Source organism: Oryzias latipes, chromosome 6 (assembly GCF_002234675.1).
Source record: "Oryzias latipes chromosome 6, ASM223467v1".
NCBI lineage: Eukaryota > Metazoa > Chordata > Actinopteri > Beloniformes > Adrianichthyidae > Oryzias > Oryzias latipes.
The window spans coordinates 23751267-23773225 of NC_019864.2; the positions used below are offsets into that span (position 1 = coordinate 23751267).

Here is a 21959-nt window from a genome sequence, read left to right on the forward strand (position 1 = left end):
AAAGTCTTCGCAGTTAAACCAAAAGAGAAATGTCAATTAAAGACTTCTTGTACAGTCTTTATGTTTTTGTTTGCATCACTGTGTGTGAGTCTTTCAGTCATTCATCTTCTAAATAAAACTCTGGGTCCCGGTGGCTGCCGGAGCCTATCCCAGCCACTCGTGGGAGAAGGCTGGAGACATCCTGGACATGTCGCCATTCTGTTGCAGGGCCACACGCATTCACACTCACATTCACACCTAGGGACAATTTAGAGTTCCCAATTAACCTATGAGGCATGTTTTTCGATGGTGGGAGGAAGCCGGAGTCTCCACAGAAAACCCATGCATGCACAGGGAGAACATGCAACCTCCACACAGAAACGTTCGCCATTGGTGTTCTGTTCCAGGTCCCCCAGCCGGGACTTGAACCAGGGGGCCTTCGTGCAGCCCCTACGTGTGTGATGTTAACCAAAATCCACCCGTGTTAATCCTTGGGGCATAGAATTAATTTTACATGCTTAAACGATGAGCTACTTCTCAGCAACGCACCACTAACTGTAATCTGGTGATTCCTCCAGCTCCTCTGAAATTAAATTATTAAGCAAACAGAAAATTTCAAATGGATTTCATTAGATGGGAGGAGGTTCTTTCATAATCACGACTTTAAGGTTTTAACTTGACATAATAATCTGAGGAGATCTTGATGGTAATACAGTTATGTTGCATCAGCAACTTTATTAAATTGTTCATTTTTTAAACCACTGTCAATTGTTCTCTAAAAAACATTGCAACACCAAAAAGTTGAGGGATTTCTACTATTTTTCTTGTCAATATCAAAAGCACAGGGCAGCCTTGCTTGCGTCAAACCTCTGGTCGTTCTGTCCTGACTGAAAAGAGGGCACGAAGGGGCTTGGCTTGCCTCCATCACGGCTTTCATTTTTATCATTCCATTATTTTTTACAGTGTAAGCCACATCCATTTTGCATTTCATCTTCTGAAACCACTGCTAAAAAGCCCAACTCTCTCGTCCAATACAGCATCATCCCCCTTTTATTATGGAAACGAGCCTCGTGTTGCTGTGGGACATGAGGGCAGCAGAGGTTAAATGATTCTCTATTATATAATGTATTCTAATCTGCTCCCTGAACCAATGATTAAGATTGCTCCTCAAATGACAGATCTCTACGAGTTTGACACTAAAAGTCCAATGAGTTTAAGTGCAGGGTCTGTGTACAGTTTAGGTCTTTTTTACATAATCTTATCATATTTGGGTGCAAAAGGGGATTAAATATAAAATATGAGAATTATAGCAATTGGCAAAGAGTTTTTATTTTGTTTTGTTCTTTCGTCAAACTATCATGGATTAAGCTAAATGATTTAATGGCTTTTAGAAAAACCTGGAAGATGTCTTCTTTTTATTTGAATTTATCTTTTGCTGACATCACATTAATTTCAGGGTTTTTTTTACCGTTCATTTGAGGCTGGCAGCTTTGTCTCCAGGTTGCAGCCTTTTTATACATGTGTAAAATCACACCGAAGTCAAATGAAAATCCAATTTTTCCTGACATAACTTGAACCTCACATTTTTACGGGTTTGTCATAGACCTTTGACAGATGATAATGAAAGGAAAATCATTAAAATTCCTAAATATAGAGTGAAGAGGAAGTACTCTTTCATATTTCTAGCAGTTAGTTTCTGCAAATCGAAGTTGGACACACTTATGACAGAGGTGATCCTGTCCAATGGTGTCCTTGCCCTCACTCTAGTCAATGGTGTTGTATGACACGTATGTGTTTCACCTACTTCACCTTCTTTGCATGTTGTGAAAGTGGTCACACGAGCGGTTGCACACAGCATGGTCATTGAGAAAATGTGAAAGAACATTTTCACGCTACGGGTTCATTGTGTGGTCTTCGACCTTGATATTCTATGTGTTTTTCACTGCCTGCATCCACCTATAAGGGCAGTTGAGACTAAGGCTTAAGTTTCTCCTGTGAACCCTAGCAAACATCTGAATGATGACTTTAAGAGGATATGTTGCTTGATGTAACAAAGATATTTTCAGCTTAAAACTTCTACGAAAAGTGTTTTACACACAAAAGACCAATGTCATTGCTAACTGGTAATGACGCAGAACAGAAAGTCTCAGTAAGGACAGTGGACAAAGAGCGTCATCCATTTTCTCCAAAGAGGAGTCAGAAACACTTTAAAAAAAAATTTGGTTTGTTGTTCATAGTAGCTTTTAAACACACATTTCAGTTTGTTGTGCACTTTAGACAATTAGGGATTAGAGTTGTGTAAACCCAATACCTTTCTGGCTGATTTTAATAAGGGATTTAGGGAAATTGCCTGAAAGACTGACACATGCTACCATAGAAAGTGTGTCTGTTGAACACTGAACTCCATACCTTTGGCTAATGTAGGGCAGTTCACTGGGGACAAAAACTATTGCATCATCCGCCATTTACCTTCACATACACAGAGGTAAACATGCAGTGACAGTAACGCTGCAGGACAAACACAAAGCTGAGCTGCGCACAAACACGTGACAAAAGTCACAACAGCAACACACAGAGCCGCAGACTGACGCGAGCAAACATTGAAAATAGATCAGGCCTCAAAGTGCTACAGATGGACTCAGAGGAGAAGACAGAGCACAGGAAAAAAAAACCCAAACACTCATCCACAGCCGCTTCTCTCGCTTCATTTCCTGCAGCCAACCTGCTGCTACTGAGGCCTCGCTTGCGTGACAGCAACTCAGAAGACAGATGATGACGGCGGCTGTGGTAGAGGTTTATGTGGGAGCGTGTGCACAAGGTACAAAACCGATGGATGGAGCTTTTTACGTGTTACTTTCTCTGCTCTTCCTCGAAAGGTTATTTCTCTAAGACACAATCACCAAAGTCTTTTGGGTTATTTTAAACGCCCAATCCCTTCGCTGGTGGGGCACAGAAACAGTAGCATGTGCGAAATAGAAGGAAGGAAACATAATTTCTTTAAGTGATGACGAATCTACAGCGAACAGAAAAACAGGAAGGTCATAAAATGTCAGAAAAGATTTAAGTCCCCCTACCATCTCACAGGAAGGCTGTGGGCCATGTTAGGCCAATTTACTGCAGTGTGGAGATAAATCACTGAGGCAATCTGGCTCCGCCGACAACATTTATCATAGAATACAAACATTCGGACTAAAAGACAAATGGAAAGCAAAACTGGTCAAACGTAAAGTGTGAATAAAATAGGATTATGGCAGAGGTGTAAGTCTGTGAGAGATTCATAGGAGCTGTTTTGGTCCAAGAAATTCTCCCTTAAAGAGGTGAAGAAGAGCACTAAGGAAGGAAGAGAAGCCAAACTCATCGAGGGTCAACGCTCCTGCCATCCTCAGAAACAACAACGAGTTTCAAAGGGCACAAATGAGCAGATTTTTAGGTTACAAAGAAAAAAAGCTTAAATCCTGCACCAGTAAACGCAAAACTAAACATTCCATGAAACAATAATGTGAAGAAACTAAGTGGTTATTTAAAAATAATCCATTTCCTAAGTGTCTGTGTAACTCTTACAAAGTAAAAAATGAACAGAAGCACTAGTATAGTTTGAATTACATGTAGTATACAGTATTTAGGTAAAAGGGGAAAAGGAAGAAAATCTTGTGTTTTGCTAAAACGTAACTGCAGAAGTTAAAAATGGCCACATCTACTTATCTTTTTCCAATTTGTTCTCTTGAGATAATAACCTAATAACTTGTTATCATGAGATAACAACTGTTTTCTCAAGATAACTAAATAATATTTAAGCTTGTTTTCCAGAGATAACAGGAGAAAATTACAACTCATTTCCAGAAAAATTGGTTATAAAGCCGTAATCTAAAAAAAACAAATTTGAGTTTCTCAAGAAAGTGGAAGTAATGTTTCTGTATTTTTAGATTTTTAAAACAAAAACAAAAAAACATAACACTTTGTCAGAGATTTGAGTCAAAATGGTAAACAGAATCAACACAATTTTAGTTGGGATGTAACTTACAAGTAGTTTGAAAAAACTTTCAAATCAGCTGTTTGACAGCAGCTGTGCAGACAACAAACAAAGTGATCACAACTGAGACTTAGTCAGTTTTTTTTTTTTAGAAAAATAAATGCAATTTTATTTTGTTAACTCAAAACAAAGTGTTCACTTTTTCCAAAAAAGGAGCTGAAAATTTTTCAACAGTGGACTTTTTGTGTACGTGTGATCTTTGGTTAACAAGTGACATTTTTTTTAACATCATCCACAAGAAAAATGATGATTCAGCAGTTTATTTAGAATCCCTCATTCAGTTTAGGCCAATAAACATTCAAAAATATATCTCGCTGATTGCTAATGCTCCACGTAAGCAGCTATTTTTTTAATTTATTTTCTCAGTTTCCAAAGCTGCTCAAGATTTCACAGGAAGTCACAGCGCGTAAGGTCATGTGGTGTCTGTTTTTTTAAACCAAAATCTGTCACTGGGGGAAATGCAGCACAGTTTTATTGTATGGGGACAGCCATCACAAAGCAGGACTGTAATAAAGCAGACACGCAGCAGCAGGCTCATAAATATCAAGGCTTGTTGTGAAAGTCATCTCAGACACCCAAGTTTCAGTTTCACTGCAGCCGTTTTGTTACCGGGAAAACACAACGGTTTAAAAATGTCATAACATCATCAGAAACTAAACAGAAAAAAGCAGGAAAATGTATTTAATTATGAAATGTAATAAATAAGAAGTCAATTTACAGTAGTTTGGAGATGATCTAGATCAGGTGTGTCAAACTCATTTTCACCGAGGGCCGTCTGTCTTCAAAGGGCCAGATATAACTTATACATATAGCTAAATGTAATGAAAAATAAATGTAACTACTCCTTGATGTTAAAAAAAAAAAACATTATTTATTTATTTATTATAACTGTTTAAAGTGGCAATTGAAGTTGCACAGAAAACATATGTTTGCTTGTTACTCTACCATAAATCCTTTTAAATTTTGACCGCTTATTAAAACCCACATAACTCCATTAATGAAGGATCAGACTGTCCAAGTGAATAAAGACAAATAACATAAAACTGAGCTGCAAAGATCATGTATTACATTTACATTTTGTTTTTACATTTTTACAATGTTACATTTTGTAACGTTTTACAAAAAAGGCCGCACACAGCCTTGCATCCAACTGATGGTTTGATGACAACAATTTGTCAGCAAACTCACATAAGACCTGCAAACACTGAATAATTACAACAGCAGCTAAACATAAATAATATGTAATCAACTGAAGAAACATTTTATTTTAAGAAATTGAAAACTTGTATGCTCTCGCGGGCCACATAAAATAACATGGCGGGCCACATTTGGCCCCCGGGCCTTGAGTTTGACACATGTGATCTAGGTATAGAGTTTCTCAAAGGTTTTAGAGAACAGACGTATTGTGAACAGTTGATTTAAAAAATACAGAACAGTGCCTTTGAGGTGGGAAAAACACTTTTGTCTGTTTTTTAAGAAAAATGACAAAGCCAAATATAAGCTTAGGACAAAAATCAAAGAAAAGAAAGGTAATTTTATAAATTCTACTGTCTATTGTTAAAGATTCTTTCTTTAAACCACTTTTCGTGCAACTGTTTTACTCTCTTTGGCTTCCACATGCTTTTGCTCTTAAACTTCTCATATTTGACATCTGTAACTTCGAAATACCCACTAATTTTGACTGTGTTTGATTGCATAAAATCTAAACAAAGTTCTTGAAATGTTTGTGTTTATTAGGAAATTGTGTTTATTTGATTGAAAAAAAATGTCCAAATTGTTACTTTTGTTTAGTATGAGCTTGTTTTCCTCCTCTCCTCTTCTCTCCTCTACTCTCCGCAGGGACACCCATATATTTTTTGTTTTTCTGTGCTTTCAAGTGTAGAAGATGTGCAGTCTGAAAATCCAGTCACATCAGGTTGGCGTTGTGTGTTTGTCAGTGCTCACTTTCCTTCACAAACACAAGAAAACTGTCAAATTATTCAAGACAAGAAATTCCTCTGAGGAACTGTCGGAAAGGAGGCCAGGCCTCTTTGAAGTATGACACACACAAACGCTCGGGCTGCAGAACTGCACACGCTCACTGAGGCCGAGTTCATTTGCTTATAAGCGCTTGATAAAAGAAGAAAAACCTTAAAGCACACTTGACGTTCACACAAAGGAGGAGAACTGTTCTGGTACTTCTGCTAAGATTCTTAGTAGTGTGTCTGTGTGTGAAGCTGCATTGATTTTCCAGTAAAAACTAGAGCCAAAGCCGCTGCAGGATACATCACGTGACCGTGCCAAGGCCAATGAGTGAGCTGTTACCAACTGGCCTTGAGCGCCTGATGTCTGTCTGCCCTTAATGTGTCCCCCATCATGGCATATGTGTGTTTCTATTTTGTAAGACTCAGTGCCAGTTATGCACTGCAGATGTTAATAAATCTGATTTCAAGCAAAAATATTCAAACTTCTGATATGACCAGCTTTAATCAGCAAAAATCAAGTCTACTTTTTGTTCAAGAATTCACATTTTCATTAATTATATAACAACTTCTTTCTCTTTCGGCTTTTCCCATCAGGGGTCGCCACAGCGAACGAGTCGCACGGTAAACTTGGCAATGTTTTACACCGGATGCCCTTCCTGACGCAACCTTCTCAAAGCAACCGGGCTTGGGACCGGCACAGAAATAGAGAAGGGAACAGGGAGCAGCCCGGATTTGAACCCTGGTTTCGCAGTCGGAAGGCGCCGCAAACCAGCACGAGCTAAACCGGCTCCCATTAATTATATAACAACTATTATTCTCAAACCATAGACTAGGAATCTAAAGGATGAGAAGGCAACTTCTCCTCCTTTTACTTAAATTTTAAAATGTTAATCCCATCCACTAACTCCATCAAATCAAGTTTGTGAACCCGCAGACATAATGATTTGTTTTGAATATTTCCCTCACACAGAATCTAATTTGGTTTGTTGAGCGCGAACAGCCTCCTAACACCTAAACTAGGTCTCGAACAGCATGTCTAATTATGCAGAGTTATGAATTTTTTATGCAGATCCTTCTTCTTGACTGCAGAATGTGCGAGGAGGTCAGCACTGTGTGTTCCGACTTTGATTTATCTTGGGGGAACATTTACTTTTGTCATTGACAGCAAACGTTTTATACATCAGCACAAGTTAGATTTTACCACTGAGACGTGATGAAAACAACAAGCTGCCACTTGGAAGTGGATTTTCCTGATTGCAGCTGATTGTAGGACTCTGGATGGGATAACGTGCTGGATGTAGACGCTTGAGTTCAGCTTCCACTCAGCGTTTAGAGGTAGTGTCCAAAGATCCTCGCTGAGGGCACATCCTCTTAGTGAAAACACACTAGAGAAGACTATTTAAAGCATCACCATAGCAACAGAAGATTAATACTTCACTGAACTGCATAAAAAAGTTAAAATGGTGGCCATGGCTCTTGTATAAAGACAAAGAAGGCAGATTGCTATAAGTCTGTGGACTAAAAAGAACCTCTAAACTTTTATTGCTTAAAAAAAAAGAGTTGAACAAACTTTGATGGCATGATTTGGGTCCATGGAGGAGGCAACCTTTTACTTTTGCACACAGTCAATAGGTAAATTATATCCATATACTGTATAAGATAATATATATTACCTTTGGCACACTAAAGAACAATCTTTTGATGAAATATTAGTTATTTTTGCCGTTCATTTTCCTACCCAGAAGTAAGACGGCTCGATCTCTGAGGCACCGGCTTTCGCTCCTTGTGGGTGCCTCCCATTTCATGACGTCAACCTACCGGCCTCGGTAGTGTATCTGCGTTACGCCCACGAAAACAAGCAACATCCGAACTTTTGCAAAGATATATGTGTTCATATTGTTTCTCAACAGTTATATGTATGTATTTGTTTGTCTTGTCTTTTTGTTTTTAAATTTGATTATGTTTTTATGCAAAGCACTTTGAGTGCTATACAAATAAAGTTTGATTTGATTTGATTTGATATGATATTGTGCATATAAAAGGAAAGCGTCTTTGCTGATCATTGCTAGCTTCGTGGAGAAAGTGGGAGTTTGTGTTAGCCTGAAGGGGCTGTTCCTCACTCTGTGACATCACAATGTGGGGACCCAATTGTTTTTGTGGAGTGGGAGGGGCTGGTGCTCAGAGCTCAGGGTTTTTAGAGGAATACTCAAAACTGATCAAAATACTGCATTGGGGTCGTTTTTTTTTTTTAGAGGAATTAACATTATAATAAACTTAAAAGGTGAAAAAGTTGATTTTGCATGATAAGCCCTTTAAAAACTTTCCGCATTTTACCCTTAAAGTTCAATCTGTACCACAAATGCAGTTGTGCCTTGAGTTTTTGGTTTAATAATGAACCTGGTGAGTTCTGGCATCAGTCCTGGAGATGATTTAAAAAGATTGCAGATGCATACAAGCATAAACAATCGCAGTTGCTGAAAGCTGCTTTAGCACAATGGCTCATGTGACCGGTTCTGTCGCTGTTAAAGGCCAAACACAACAGGGCCAAATGACACATCAATGGACACGCGCTCTCACGGCCTTGTGTGAGTGATGGAGCGAAAGAAGGAGGCGACCGATTGCTCTGATAACACAGTGAGCTATGGACTCGCAGCCATAAATCCTCTGCCCTCCCAGACACTCCTATGGAAGCAAAGCTTGATTAATTTTTCATTTCGTCTTCCGCTCTGCTCCCATCTTACATCCTTTTCATTTTCAGAGACCACACTACACAAATAAATACGGCAGTCTGTTTGGAGGCTGAAAAAAACTCTCATCGTTGTCCTGGTACCAAGACAAAAGCCTCCACTGTAAGATATTTATGTGAACAGGTTGATCTGTCACTGAACTTCATGAGTAGCTGTTTTTGAAATAAACACAACAAAGATGAAACACCAACAATAAGGCATAACAAGTGACAGTCAAAAAGCAGGGAGAGCTTTTGAAGTTCCTAACAGGCTGACTGTTTCAAAGCCTCGCAGAAAAAAGCAGGCAGCGAGGACACGCAGTGTACTTTTTCTGATTCACTTTGTGTTAGAAGAAAGTAGATTTTCTTTATCGCTGGTCCTGCAGTAGAGAAGAAAGAGGGAAAGAAAAGCATGGAAGGAGCCCCGCTTTCTGAGAACATTCTGCTCTTTTAGGGGAATCAGCTGGAGCTTCGCTGCTCGGAGGGCAACACCACAAGAAAGAGGCAGCTTTAAACCTTTGCTTTTCATTTTCTTTCAGTTCAAAGAAGCATTTCAGAAACGAGGATGGCATTCCTATGAGTGACTGTCTCCTTTTCCACGTAAAACCAAGTTTATTTGAAAATTCTGCGACTTTTCTGGCATCTTAAGATCTATGGTAAGTTTCCCTGACTCCACACATTAAAAGATTGAAATCCTCCAGCACTCGTGCTCTTCACACATCTACTTTAAGATCTCCATGGAGAAGGAAACTTCAGAAAAAATCCCATCCTTTTTTATCTTTTAGAAGTGTCATTTGATTCTTGTGCAAAGGTTCAAAACCTCATGGAAATCCCTTAGCAGGGTAAGGCCGCACACCACTTTTTGGTCGTACCCACCCAACCCTAAAATGTAACAAACAAACAAATGTCTCATGTCAAACTTTACAGACATATCAAGAAATCTGGTCAAAAACTGAAAAGGTAAAGCGTGGAAAATGTGGGAACATGTTATTTTATCTCGGGGAGGAAAAAGCCAGTGGAATTTTTTTTGTTAAATTAATACATTTTTTCTAGATTTAACTTTTTCTGTTGTACACAAAAAAGGCATTAAATATTTTTAAGTAATTATGTTTACAGATATCAGAGTTTCTCAAACCAGACTGTGCCTACTTTTCATAATTTCATTAGAATTCTAATAATTCAAAGTTTTTATTGCATTTATATAATCTAATATTTTGCTCATACAACAGAAGGAGCTGTCTTTGGGATTTTATTAAAAATCATGTTGACTTTTTTGCATTCCTACTGAAAAACAGCAATATAGGTGCAGCTGAGACTGCAAGTGTTGGTACTAAAAATGAGCTAAAACTGCTTTGTGCTTCACATTTGTGCCAATTTAGCATCATTAAGAGTAAAACTGTGTCTTCTGACAATTTCAGCCTGAGAAAACTGTAGCGTGTTCACCAAACTGGTCTTTGGTCTCATTCTGAATCAGAGCAGGAAAAACTCAAAAACCCAACAAAAGCAGCTGCAGGCGGAGGCCACTCCTCCTTTTTAAAAACAGTGGACAAAACTCCAGAGGCAATCTGTCCTGGAGAAGTGGGGTCATTCGTCAAGAAAATGATCTAAAATGTTGCTGCAGGACCAAACGAAGACCTGATGGAAAGAGACTAAAGCCAAGTGAGCCAAGTGCAGACTCCAAACACGTCAAAAAACAGCACTAGAACAAAATAAAACCGAAATCCACTGATAAAACTTGTGTTTTTGCAAATACTTAACTAAAAATTCAGTCAAATTACATGAAAAATGTTAGTAAAAAACTAAAATGAAAAACAGCAAGTCCACAACAACTACTGTTTCTCTCAGCAAAAAAGAAATCACACTAGGTAAAAGTTTAAGACTATTTTTTTCACCTTTTAGTGGTATAATTTATCCTACATAGAGTCTTAATATAGTAAATATGTCTTAGAAAATGTTATTTGGGACCAGAAGATACTTTTAGTGTAAAGACTGAGGGTAGAATGAGCAGTTGCATTGTCTTATACAGAAAATGTAGTATACTTAATGGTTTTTTTATACCCAATTTACACATTTCAACATGGTAAATTAAAATTGAGTGATATTGCATGACTTTTTATCCTTTAAAATATTTGGTCTGGGCCAGGTGATTCTTTTTAATTATGTCCTGCCATGAAAAAGCTTTGTGCTGACACCAGGTTTACTCAGGATTGTGCTGAGATGAATGAAACCTTAAAGAAGTAAAGTTAAAATCAGCAATCCTCTTTGTCCTTGTTTATGCATAATTCAGAGGGTCATTAGTCAGCACGCTGTAATTAAAATGCAGCACCTTTGCTGCATCACATGATATCTGGAGGGAAGTGTGATTTGCATGCTGCATGAGCACACAGATGTCATTACTTCAATGCCAAAGAGATGTGCTCAAGCCTGCATGCACTTCTGAAGTGAATAAACGCAGACACACTTCACCCCTAAAATTTGTGACGTGGTTCTTCACAGAAACAATGCTGCACACTGGATGTGCACAAATGATCTTTCGACTTGGAGGTGCTCTCCAGTATAGATGCTTTGTAAATCAAAGGGCTTCCCGCTTGAGGCTGTTGAAAAATAATTAACCTTCCTAAAACACACCGGAGAGGAAACACAAGCTCCGGCAGCCCCCACTAGATTAGAAAAACACAAAGTTAGCTAATTGAGACTTTAAAACCAATTTATTGCAAGGAGTTTCTGCCAACCAGGAGGAATTCTAAGAGGCCCCGCCATTGGAGAATGTGTTTTAATGTACCAACGGGGGAAATATTTACAGTCTGCGTGTGGGAATTGTCTCACACGCTTGAATGTATTCCAGAAATAGCTGACTAACATTGGAAGGAGGGAGAGGATAGAGAAAGTGGGCGCTTTTAACCTGAACAGACAGCAACACCATGAACCACTGTCAGCAAATAAAGCGGATCAGGTCTGTTGTATCATTAGAGATCATCAGAGCTGCTTTTTTCTGCCTGGCAACAGTAAGACGGACTGGCAGCTCTGCCAGAGGAGTTTTTGGGAAGGACGGATGCTTTATTGTAAAGGTGCAAACACGTTGTAAACAATAAGCAATAAAACCCGCTAGAGATGGGGATGTGTTTAAAATACTGCGCAGCATTATAGGATGAGCATTCATACGGCGTCTCTCTTGCCGCACATTACTCTACAATATAAATGAATCCTTTCTGCTGCCTCCACTGTCAGATTACCCATGGCTCTGATTTAAATCTGTGTAGGCAAAAAGCCTGCAAAAGCCTTTTCCTTCTCTTGTCGGTGTGAAAAGCTCCAGCAGAGCACAATCAGAGACATGGAGAACACAGAGCCGAGTGCAGCCCAGCAGAGTGATGCAAAATGAGCCACTGCTGTGTTAATGCTGAGAGCATGTGCCAGGACGCTGGAGCAACCCCCTCACTTCCATCAGCCCAGCCTCCACGCCCTGAGAGAGGATCCCTTCCTGCCTAAAACATGCTGTGGATGTGCAGCACCTCCTCCCTAGACTCCTTAAACATGTAGAGAGAGAGCAACACTTGGAGAAGAGGACTTCCAGATGAAGATGCTAAAAGGAAAGTCAGGTCTGAGTATTAGAGACTGCCAAGAATTATTATTGTTATTTTCATGGTTTAAACATTATGTCACCTTAGCTACTACATTAATTATTGCACCATTTCCCTTTCACAAATGTGGCATGTTAAAAAAGCAGTGAGTTTTGGGAGGTGGGACTGATAATTCGAAAGGGCCTTCAAGTCCTACTTCGGTCATTTTTGGATCTGTTTTCAAAGCGTTCCCAGTGGTCCTTTAACTATAATTACGCCGTTATTAGCCCAAAACAAAAACTTGTAGTTTTCTAGAACATAGTTTCTGCAGAGCGTCGGTGCGTCATTTGAAATTCACCTCTGATTTGTGAGCAACCCCGCCCCCCCTTCCTCTCCCCATTGCTGAGAGTTTGTGGCCCACCCAGCATATTTTCGACATCACAAATATGCTTTTTTTCCAACGGGATGCTTTAATCTGCTCCTGAATCACAATTATTTGAATAAAAAAATACTCAGAAATGCAATTTCATGCTTCATTTTCTTTATATATGTCCTTCATGTTAAAAAAAAGGGCTACAAGAACCTGTTAAAAACACCAAAAACACAATTTTATCAGAGTGGCTCTTTAAATAATTAGAATCAGGTGCGACAAAGAAAAGTTTTCACAATAAAAATGACTGTGGTTATTCCAACAACACAGGCGCTAATAACTGCCCATTTTTTATTCTTATCACGTTACCTAGCCCTCTTTATTTTCATTTAATCCAGTCCGGCGGTCAAGCAGCGAACAGATTGAAATGTAGAGTTTCCTGTGTTGGACAGATTACCATTGATCACCTGCAGGAAAACATTTCATAGTTTTCAGAATTTTGTGTTTTTCTCAATTTCATTAAATCAAGTTCTTGTTTCTTATATAATGTTACATTTTTTCAATAAACAAAATTCACACTTAAAACAAGAGAATTTAATAATTTAGTTAACTTAAAACTAAGACGTTACACATCTTTAAGGTAAATATGTCGTGTTTGATTAAGGTCAACCCGATCAGTATGTTTACTAAAGTCAATAAAATAATTTTATCCATCCATCTTCAGAAACCGCTGAATCCAGTTTAATCATGGGCTGCTGGAGCCTATCCCAGTTACTTTTGGGCAAAGATAAGACGTCAGTCTGTCTCAAGGACGCACACTGCGAAGCGAGAGCGCTAACCACTTCGCCACCATGCAAGACCTAAGATAAGTTTATTTGCTCACTAAATTGGATAATAATTATATCTTAACATGAAATTGACATGTTTTCCCTAAAATGTTGTTTGTTCACAATTGACATTTTTATAGTTACCCAACAATTTAGTTTTCCACCTCCAACTGCACAAAACTAAAAATGCAGTTCTAAATATTAAAGCCTCCTAAAATGTCTCTAAATTTTAGCATCATTGCCAAAAAGATCAAGTCTAGACTGTCTGTTTTGGACGTCCTTCCTAATTCCCGCTGGAGCATTAGGCTTTTTTTCTCCACGGTCTTCTTAGATCCTTCTCTCTGATTGTCACAAAATGGGCAGACGGCTGGTTCCAACTGCAGAAGATTTATTAGCACAGCTAAATGTCCACAAAGCTAAATCAGAGTAAGGCAGGCAGGGGTCAATAACAGGCATGGGAGAATCAGAGAAGAAACGAGAGTGTCAGGATCCAGGCAAGATTCAGGTCAGGCGTCAGGCTAACAGAGTCCGAAACAGGGGTCAGGAAATCAGGGGGTCAGGGCTTGATGTGACACTCAGGTATGCAGGCAGAGTAGCGCAAACAATACTTCGCACTGAGTAAGGCTCAATGCAGTGCCTAAGTATGGCGTGAGTGATTGCAAATGAAAGTCAGGTGTGTTGCATCCAGAAACTGTGCGCCGGGGCTGCTGGAAGATGAAGTGCACTCAGAAATCTGAGACGGTTCTCGCTGGTAACCAGAGGAGGAGCCAGAGCTCTGACTTCTGACACTGATGCATAAAGATTGAACAGGAATGAACTGAAGCTTAGCAAATCTCTGAGCTGAATCCAGATGATGTTATTTACTTGAGTGCTAAAGAGGACACAGTGGAGCGTGCGCCATCGTTCATTTGATTTGTCAGGGTTTCTGAACGGATGAGCCGAGTGCTTGCGTGTGAGCCAGAAGCCTTAAGAAGCTGACATCAGATGGAGCAGGTTGCTGCACTGCGTTTGCTCTCATCTGTCAGCCGTCATAAACATTTTCAGGGAAATTACACACGACTGTCTCCATGCATCAAATGCAAACTCTGAGCCTGTGGAATTTGCCGCAGTTGGCGGCGGAATCTCAAATCGAAACGTAAATGGCATTCCTCTTTCACTTCAGAGGAAGGAAGGGATCTGCTTCAAACAAACATGTCCTGGTGCCTCACATGTCCACAGAATGCCCTAAAATCCAGCTTGGTGGTTTTTGCATAATCTTTGCTTGCTTAGAAAAACTTTCAAAGAATTCCACCTCCTACTGGGGGAGGAGCAGCTCTCAAAATATCTCTCCTCTTTGCCTCAAGAAACTTTCTTTTGCGGCTTGTAAACTTTTAATCGGATCGGGAGACTCTGCACTCTGATCTTCAGCCAACCGGTCCTCTCTGAGAACCCCCAGGAGACTCAGAGGAGCCGAACGTCTCTGTATCTAATCAACACTATTGATCACTGTAATTGATGACAGCAGATAAATGATCACCTGCAGGATTTACTCATGACTTAGTGGCCAGGCATCGGCTCCACACAGTCCACTCCTGCTCATCGGATTACAAGGTTGGACTAATTCAAGGATCAATATAAAAGCCATTTTTTTCACTGATTTTATATCAGGTGAAAAATGTTTTTGGTGTTGTTAATGTGTTCTTGTTGCATTTTTCTCATGATCGAGTACTTTTTTTAAAGAAAATTAAGCTGAAAGGTGCATTTCTGAGTATTTCTTTATTCATGGGATGGGCCACAAGCTCCCTGCTCCGCTCTGTTCAGATGAATCCACTTATAGACGACGAGATCTTCGTTTTCCTCGTCTGAGCAGACGTCTGGCTCAAAACTGTACGTCGGGATAGCTCCAATATTCCTGGCCATTTCTGTTGCACCACTAATGTTTGGTTGGGGGTGTTAGATATAATTCATGATATAATCCATGACTTTAGAACAAATTTGGGACTTAAATGTCTTCAGTGGTAAAAAGACTGTCACGAATAATTTGTACTAAAAACTAAATTTTCCTCAAGGATGTCTGATTCTTGGAGAAAGGCTCATATCTGTGGGAGGCGGATCTGGAGCACAGGCTGTAATAAGTTCAGCAAACACTCTAAAGGAGGCTCACTGCTGTGTGAGGTGAGATTCTGGCTGCAGCAATTCTGGACCTCCCAGGAAAGCAGCTCATCATAATAAGATAATGCAGACACGATTTGTCTCTGCAAAAGTGTCATCTGCATTAGAACACAGAGGAGATTTAGAAATTCTCCAAAACAAATACATTTCACTTTAATTGACCGAAGAATGACTGATGCCACAAATAGAGCTCCTTCTATATAATGTCATGAAATCTGATGTAGACTAATGCAAAATAAAAAGGATCATGAAAATGTGGAGACTTGTAGTCGCTCTCAGTCACCCAATGTGGTTGATTATATTCTCATTTTGCTCAATTATTTTTAGTCTCCTTCTTCCTGGTCTGCTTACATTGAAAATCAATGTGTATTTTTTTTAATCCAACATTCTTGCTCACTATTTAAACTTTAAACTTTGTACTTTAAATTATCTCAATAAGACCCTTAACGCTGCTGCCTCCCGAGCGCGGTTCGGCTGCAGCTCACCACTCCTCCAGGAGATGGGTCAAATGCGGAGAAGAATTTCCCCATTGTGGGATAAATAAAGTATTAATTATTATTATTATTACTATTATTATTATTTATTTTAAAGTTGGACTCTGGTTAAAAAAAATTAAGAAATCATCTTATAATACTATCTGTATAGTGTTACTATGTTTTTGAATAATTAAAAGTCTATACTTTCTGAGAGTTAACTGTGAGAAATGAAACCAGCTTAAGCTTTCAAGCAATCAAAACAAAACAAACAAGGAAGACAAACAAAACCTATATATATATATATTTATATTAATTCATCTTCTCAAGACATTCAATCAGCTTTTTTTTCAAACCATTAAATCACAAGATAAATATCAACCCCTTTAAGGATTTCCAGCCTCTAAAAATGTTCATTTCTTGTTGTGAAGCTGTTGAAGATGTTCCTAAAGACAGGAAGGGGAGGAAAACAGCCAGTAAAATGAACCCACTGAGTGATCCTGACACAGCGGAGATAGCGTCACTGCTAAAAGAGAACGTCACCATCATCCTGAGTGGATGCACAACGACTGAGAGCGCTGCAGTCTCCAGATCCTATCATTTCTGATCCCATTCGCTCCTCAAAGCTTCCGGACTTCACAGGTACAAAGAAATTCCATCAGCCACCATGTTGCTCCTCCAATTGAACCGTGAAGAGAGTGACGGACTCACAAGCACCAGTCCTGTCTCACAACAGCATGAGGAAGACAGAAAGCTGACGTTCAGCAGCTGTTGCTGCTGTGTTGCTTCACTCTGATTATTACAAACACCTTGGCATCGCTTGGATGTTATTTCTGTTTCTGATAGACCAACGCCGATGCAAAGGAGGAAAAGTAGGAGCTTTAGCTCTGTTCCCATGGCAACAAGGACCAATAGATCTCAGCTATTGACTGAGGATAAAGATCTCTGAAGACCCATTGAAGAGGACACCTACACACACACACACACACACACACATCCAGGCCATGCGTGCCCACAGACGCAAACATAAATGCATACATGAAGAACGTGCAGCAGATGGAAATCAGCCTTAAACATCCTTCATAGATGGACAAAAATAAGATAAACCAACTAGAAGGTTTTCGAACTAAAAACCAAACAGGCAGGAAACAGTGGAATGCTGGAGGCGAGGAGCAGGAAGTGAAGCATCCTCAGTACATTTCAAATAATAAGCTTCATGTTGTGCAGTTTTTGTGTGTGAGAAAGTCATAATTCTAGTCTTAATTTAATTTAAACAGCAATTTATAGGGATTTAAATCAGTATTTTTTTAGGTAAAGGTAGAATTGAGTAAAAAAAATAAAACATTTTGGATCCAAATTTCACATTTTTTGTCATAGTTTAACTATATAAGAGAAAATATTGAGCTCTTTAACATGCAAAGCATTTCAATTTAACTGCTGAATTGAAGCAGTTTGATTGGGTGAAAAGATAAATTTGGAATTTTTCCTCATCCTACAAACTCGTCTTTCTATTTCGATGCGTCTTTAAGGAGCATGCAGTGGTCGAAAAGAGCAGACAAGTTATTGTCGTTCTTTCATTAATAAATGTCCTTCTTGGTGCCCTTTTTTCCGACTTTGGTAGAAATGGAACAAAGAACAGCAACTGTTCCACCCCAACCCTTCATTTACTGTATTTGCATTTCTAGGAGGCGGAGCTTATGTTAACAAATGGCATCACAAGATGTTCATGTGTGGATAAAATCTTTGGGTCAAAAGTCTGAAAAACTTACCGGTAATTGGATTTTTTTTTTTATTAGATTCCCCAAAATAAAACACATTGACAACTGTGGGTAAAAACCATAAAAAAAACAAAAGATGGCGATGTTTAAAAAATAGAAAGTCATATTTACGTAAATTCAGCATCTTCATTTTGATCTACATGATAGTTTGTTTGGCAGGAGTTCAAATCGTCAGCTGGACAGCTGTTGTGTCCTGGATCCAAACAACTGAGCCCACAAGGCCTCCAGTTCCTCTGCAAGTCTTTTCACACAGAGGTGCCAGTTGAATGCTGTGTCATTTCAAAAATGATAAAATGTTTATGAGGTTTGATCAGAGGCTGAGAGTTTAGGAAATTCAATTTAATCGTTTCCCATCAACCTTCAATTATTTTATGAATTATAGCTCCAGAGTTTAATAGATTTCATAAAAGCCCTGGATAGATTTTCCTTAAAAGGCATTTCATGACTCCGGGGAGGAAAACCATCACTTTTAATGCTATATTTCCTCTCTTTTGTTTTGTGAACCTTTTTTAAGCAAAAGAACATAATAACTGAAATGGAATTACATCGTCTTGAGTGCTAAAATGAATCTGTGACTTTTGGCAGTAATACCCATCCCTCAGTAAATGAGGTCAGGGGTCCAGGCTGAAAAGATGGAACTGTGATTTCTATTTAAAAAGAAAAAGAAATTCAGAAATGGAAATAACTGTCAAATATAAGTCTCGATTTGATGGGTTGACGTCTTCTAACTCAGTTGAACGGTAAAAATGTCTCCACACCTGTTGTCTGTGGTTCTGAGCGAACAGAATCTGCTCTGCATTAGAGAAACATTCATCCATCTATTTTCTTAACCCACTGTCTCCCCTTTGGGGTCACTGGAGCCTGTCCTGGGTGCTACTGTGGGGCGAATGAGGGCTAAACCCTGGACAGATCGCCAGACTGTCGCAGTGCCACACATGCACACCTAGGGGTAATTGAGAGTCACCAATTAACCAACGAAGCATGTTTTTGGACTGTGGGAGGAAATCGCATGCACGAGCAGAACGTCCAGACTCCGCACAGAAAGATCACAGCCAGGATTTGAACCAGGGCCTTGTTGCTGTGAGGTAGGAGTGCTAACCACTGTGCAGGTTCAAACTACGTACGCAGCGAGCATGTGAAGCGCGATAAAGGACTCGCTAAACGCTGGTTCTTGAATATGCGCTTAGCTCATGGTGTTCACACTGAACAAGCAGGCAGGGGCTTCTTCTCGTTCCTATTCTACCGTTTATTAGCGCATGTCTGCCACCTGCAGGCTTGGTGCAAAATGTCCAAGCGGGGCAAAACTCAGGCTTTTTCTTTCACAGCTCTATTCCATCATTTGAAATCCTTGGTGTCATAAAACTCCATCCGGGCATGAATGAATGAATTCATCCTTGATGACTTTCAAACGGTTGGCAATTCCATGAATTAAAATTGACGCCATCAATACGTCACTAACAAGTCCAAGTCCCTGTTTGGTAAAAGTTCGACCTGATTTAACTTTGTACATGCGTTTAATGGCTGCACGTTTAGTAGGCAGGGCCCTAAAATGGTCACAGAAACTTGCACAAATACGCGTGAAAGTGAGAGTTTGAACATGGAAGCCCAAAACGTGAATTTATGTAAGAGTTTTCAGAGAACGACGTCACTTCAACACGTGATGCTGAGGGCGGTGTGATCATAGTTTCAGAAAAACAACATATTTTTATTTATAAATCACAAATGCAGATGATTTGATGTGGCAAACCAGAAATGGAGACTTTTTGATGGAATTTGTTCGTTTTACTTGTTTGTATTGCCATGAATTATTTGCGACTAAAAAACGAATTAAAAAAAAACGAATTGTTTGTTAAATACCATTAATGTTTATAGCTGGTTTTACATTTTTAGGCTATTTTTAGTCCATTTGAATTCCTATTATATAGGTACTTGTGTTTGTTTTATGTAGTGAATATATTCAGACCTCTTTAGACTTGCTGCAGCCCGAAACATGACTTTAGTCAGTTGAATGTATGGAAAAATTCAGCAAGAGATGATAAAAATGTCTTCAAAATGAAACTAAAATCCTCCTGAAGAGGTCAAGTTTAATTGAACCTCTTGTTCTTTTTTTAACCTGCACATGTGAGCGGCTCTTCTCCTTCAATCTCATCCAGGAGATGGCTTTCACCACAGACTCCATCCATAAAATTCCATTTAAAAAAAATATGTCAGTAATTGATTTCCCACCAAAGCACGTGCTCATTTTAGGGAAGCTGTGGGCAAGAATGTGACTAAAAGACATGGTAAACATCTCTGCTGCCATTTTTGTTCTTCCCTTGGATGCGTGCAGCATGAACGACCATGAATTATTCATTTGTGTTGACTAAGAAACGTCCTCCTCGGATGTTGCTCGACATCGTGGAGCTCGGGGCTCAGCTCTCCACGAGGGAATAAAAAAAAACTTTTTCCTCCTAATTTGGACAGCTGCCGCTCTGAGCGCCCTGGTGGCGCTGCGCTGCGCTGCGGCCCGCGGTGCGCTTCGTTCCGGATGCGCCTTTGGAGACGTTAACGACCTTCTATTTATTGAAATGCAAACAAGGAATTTGGGTCCATTAAGCCCAGCCCTATAAGTAAATGCAAATATTTGCCAGAAAAAATACAGTGAAAACAGGCGGTGTGGAGCTGTGGAGACCCCAAAGCCTTCAGAGATCACAAAGAGCTCCAAAGGCATCTACCGCCATGCCTGAAGTGCACCATATGCTGCTCTGTTCCTTCTGAAAATAAGTCCATTTTCTGACAAGGGTGTAAAAAAAGCAAATAAAAATGTTCTTAAGTCAGATTGGGAGAATTTTTCCAAAATCAAAATATTACACAGAAGGGAAGACATCCTCTCCTACCTTCAGCTGCTGAGGAGCTCTGCATCATCAGCATCAGCACCGCGCCGATGGTCACAAACCACCGGGCCGGCATCCCATCCAGCGCCCGCGTCCTGCTCCCGTTCGTCCCCGCTTCACGCATCCACGCCGTCAGAGAGGAGCCGCGCGGCTCTACTTCACGCTTGTCACGCAGCCCCGCGACCCCGGGGCCACCGCCGGTACTTTTGGAGCGCAGCGCATTTTTGGGAGCCATTGGTCGACCGTTTTATTCCCGGATGGGGGGCATCTACAGGCGCCGCTGGGGTGAATCAATGGCATCTGATCAACCCGTCTCCGGTTGGGAAAAGTCGGGCCCCGCTCTCCATGAGCGCGCCGGAGGCGGCGGGGGTCCGCGTCGAAAGTCCCGGGCTTTGGACGTCTCCTTCAGGTTTCGGGGTGACCGATCCTGCGCGCGCGCGCTGTGGATTAGATCTGAAGTCCCTGCTGCGGCCGCGAGGAGCTGTTCATCTCTGCTGACAGAAGCCGGAAAAAGCTTACTGCTGTTTCAAAATAAGAGCTTCAATGTTGACGGGGCAAATCTCACATTTGGGAAGTAGTTTAGAGAACTTTGCATTTACTGAAAGAAATGAAAAATGTTCATCAAAAGGTCTGTCAAATCAATTTTTTTTCAAAGATTACATTTTAAATTATGATCACAAAACTCTGTTCCAAAACTATAAATCGTTATCATTCATGCTTTTCATCATCATTTTATAAAAACATACACAAATAAAACAGTAAGTTTATCAAATAGGATCTGTATATTTCTTGTTTTAAGAGAACCAGCTTTTGTAAAATCATTTTCATATTTTGTTTTCGTGTTATGCTTTCTAGGCCTACTCGTTTCTGACATAGAAATGTGAAAAATAAAGGGCTACTTATTGGCTGGTATGAGACATGTTAGTAGCTTCTTCTTATAGAATATGCACAACTGCATGTCAGTGGGCTAAGTGCGGTGAATAGGACCCACTCCGATCATCTGTTGATCCATTCTGAAAGCCTTTCACGTGGTGGTCTTTTTTTGCAGCTTCTAGCCAAAATCAAAAACCTGTGTTATTTTCTAGGGCATAGGAGACAGCAGCTCCAATACATGTGGACTGTGACACAATAACAAAACAAACAGGGTGGGAAAGATACGATTTAACAAAATAATTCTAAATATAGACTATGCAAGGAGCAAGGAGCAACACAAGTAGATGGTAGATAAATTT

The 21959-nt window shown here is 39.8% G+C and overlaps 1 protein-coding gene across 3 annotated transcripts in view; it reads right to left on the reverse strand.

The window, feature by feature from the left end:
* The window catches only part of LOC101162046 (UPF0606 protein KIAA1549L), a 112495-nt gene extending 91251 nt beyond the window's left edge, over positions 1–21244 (reverse strand). The window contains exon 1 of one of the 3 annotated variants that reach the window (XM_023955945.1): positions 20731–21244. In XM_023955945.1, the coding sequence (XP_023811713.1) occupies positions 20731–20962 (232 nt within the window). In that variant the 5' untranslated portion in view covers positions 20963–21244. The remainder of the gene's footprint in view (positions 1–20730) is intronic. The other 2 variants (XM_023955943.1, XM_023955944.1) reach the window with 2 other exon arrangements.
* Positions 21245–21959: the final 715 nt, after the last annotated feature.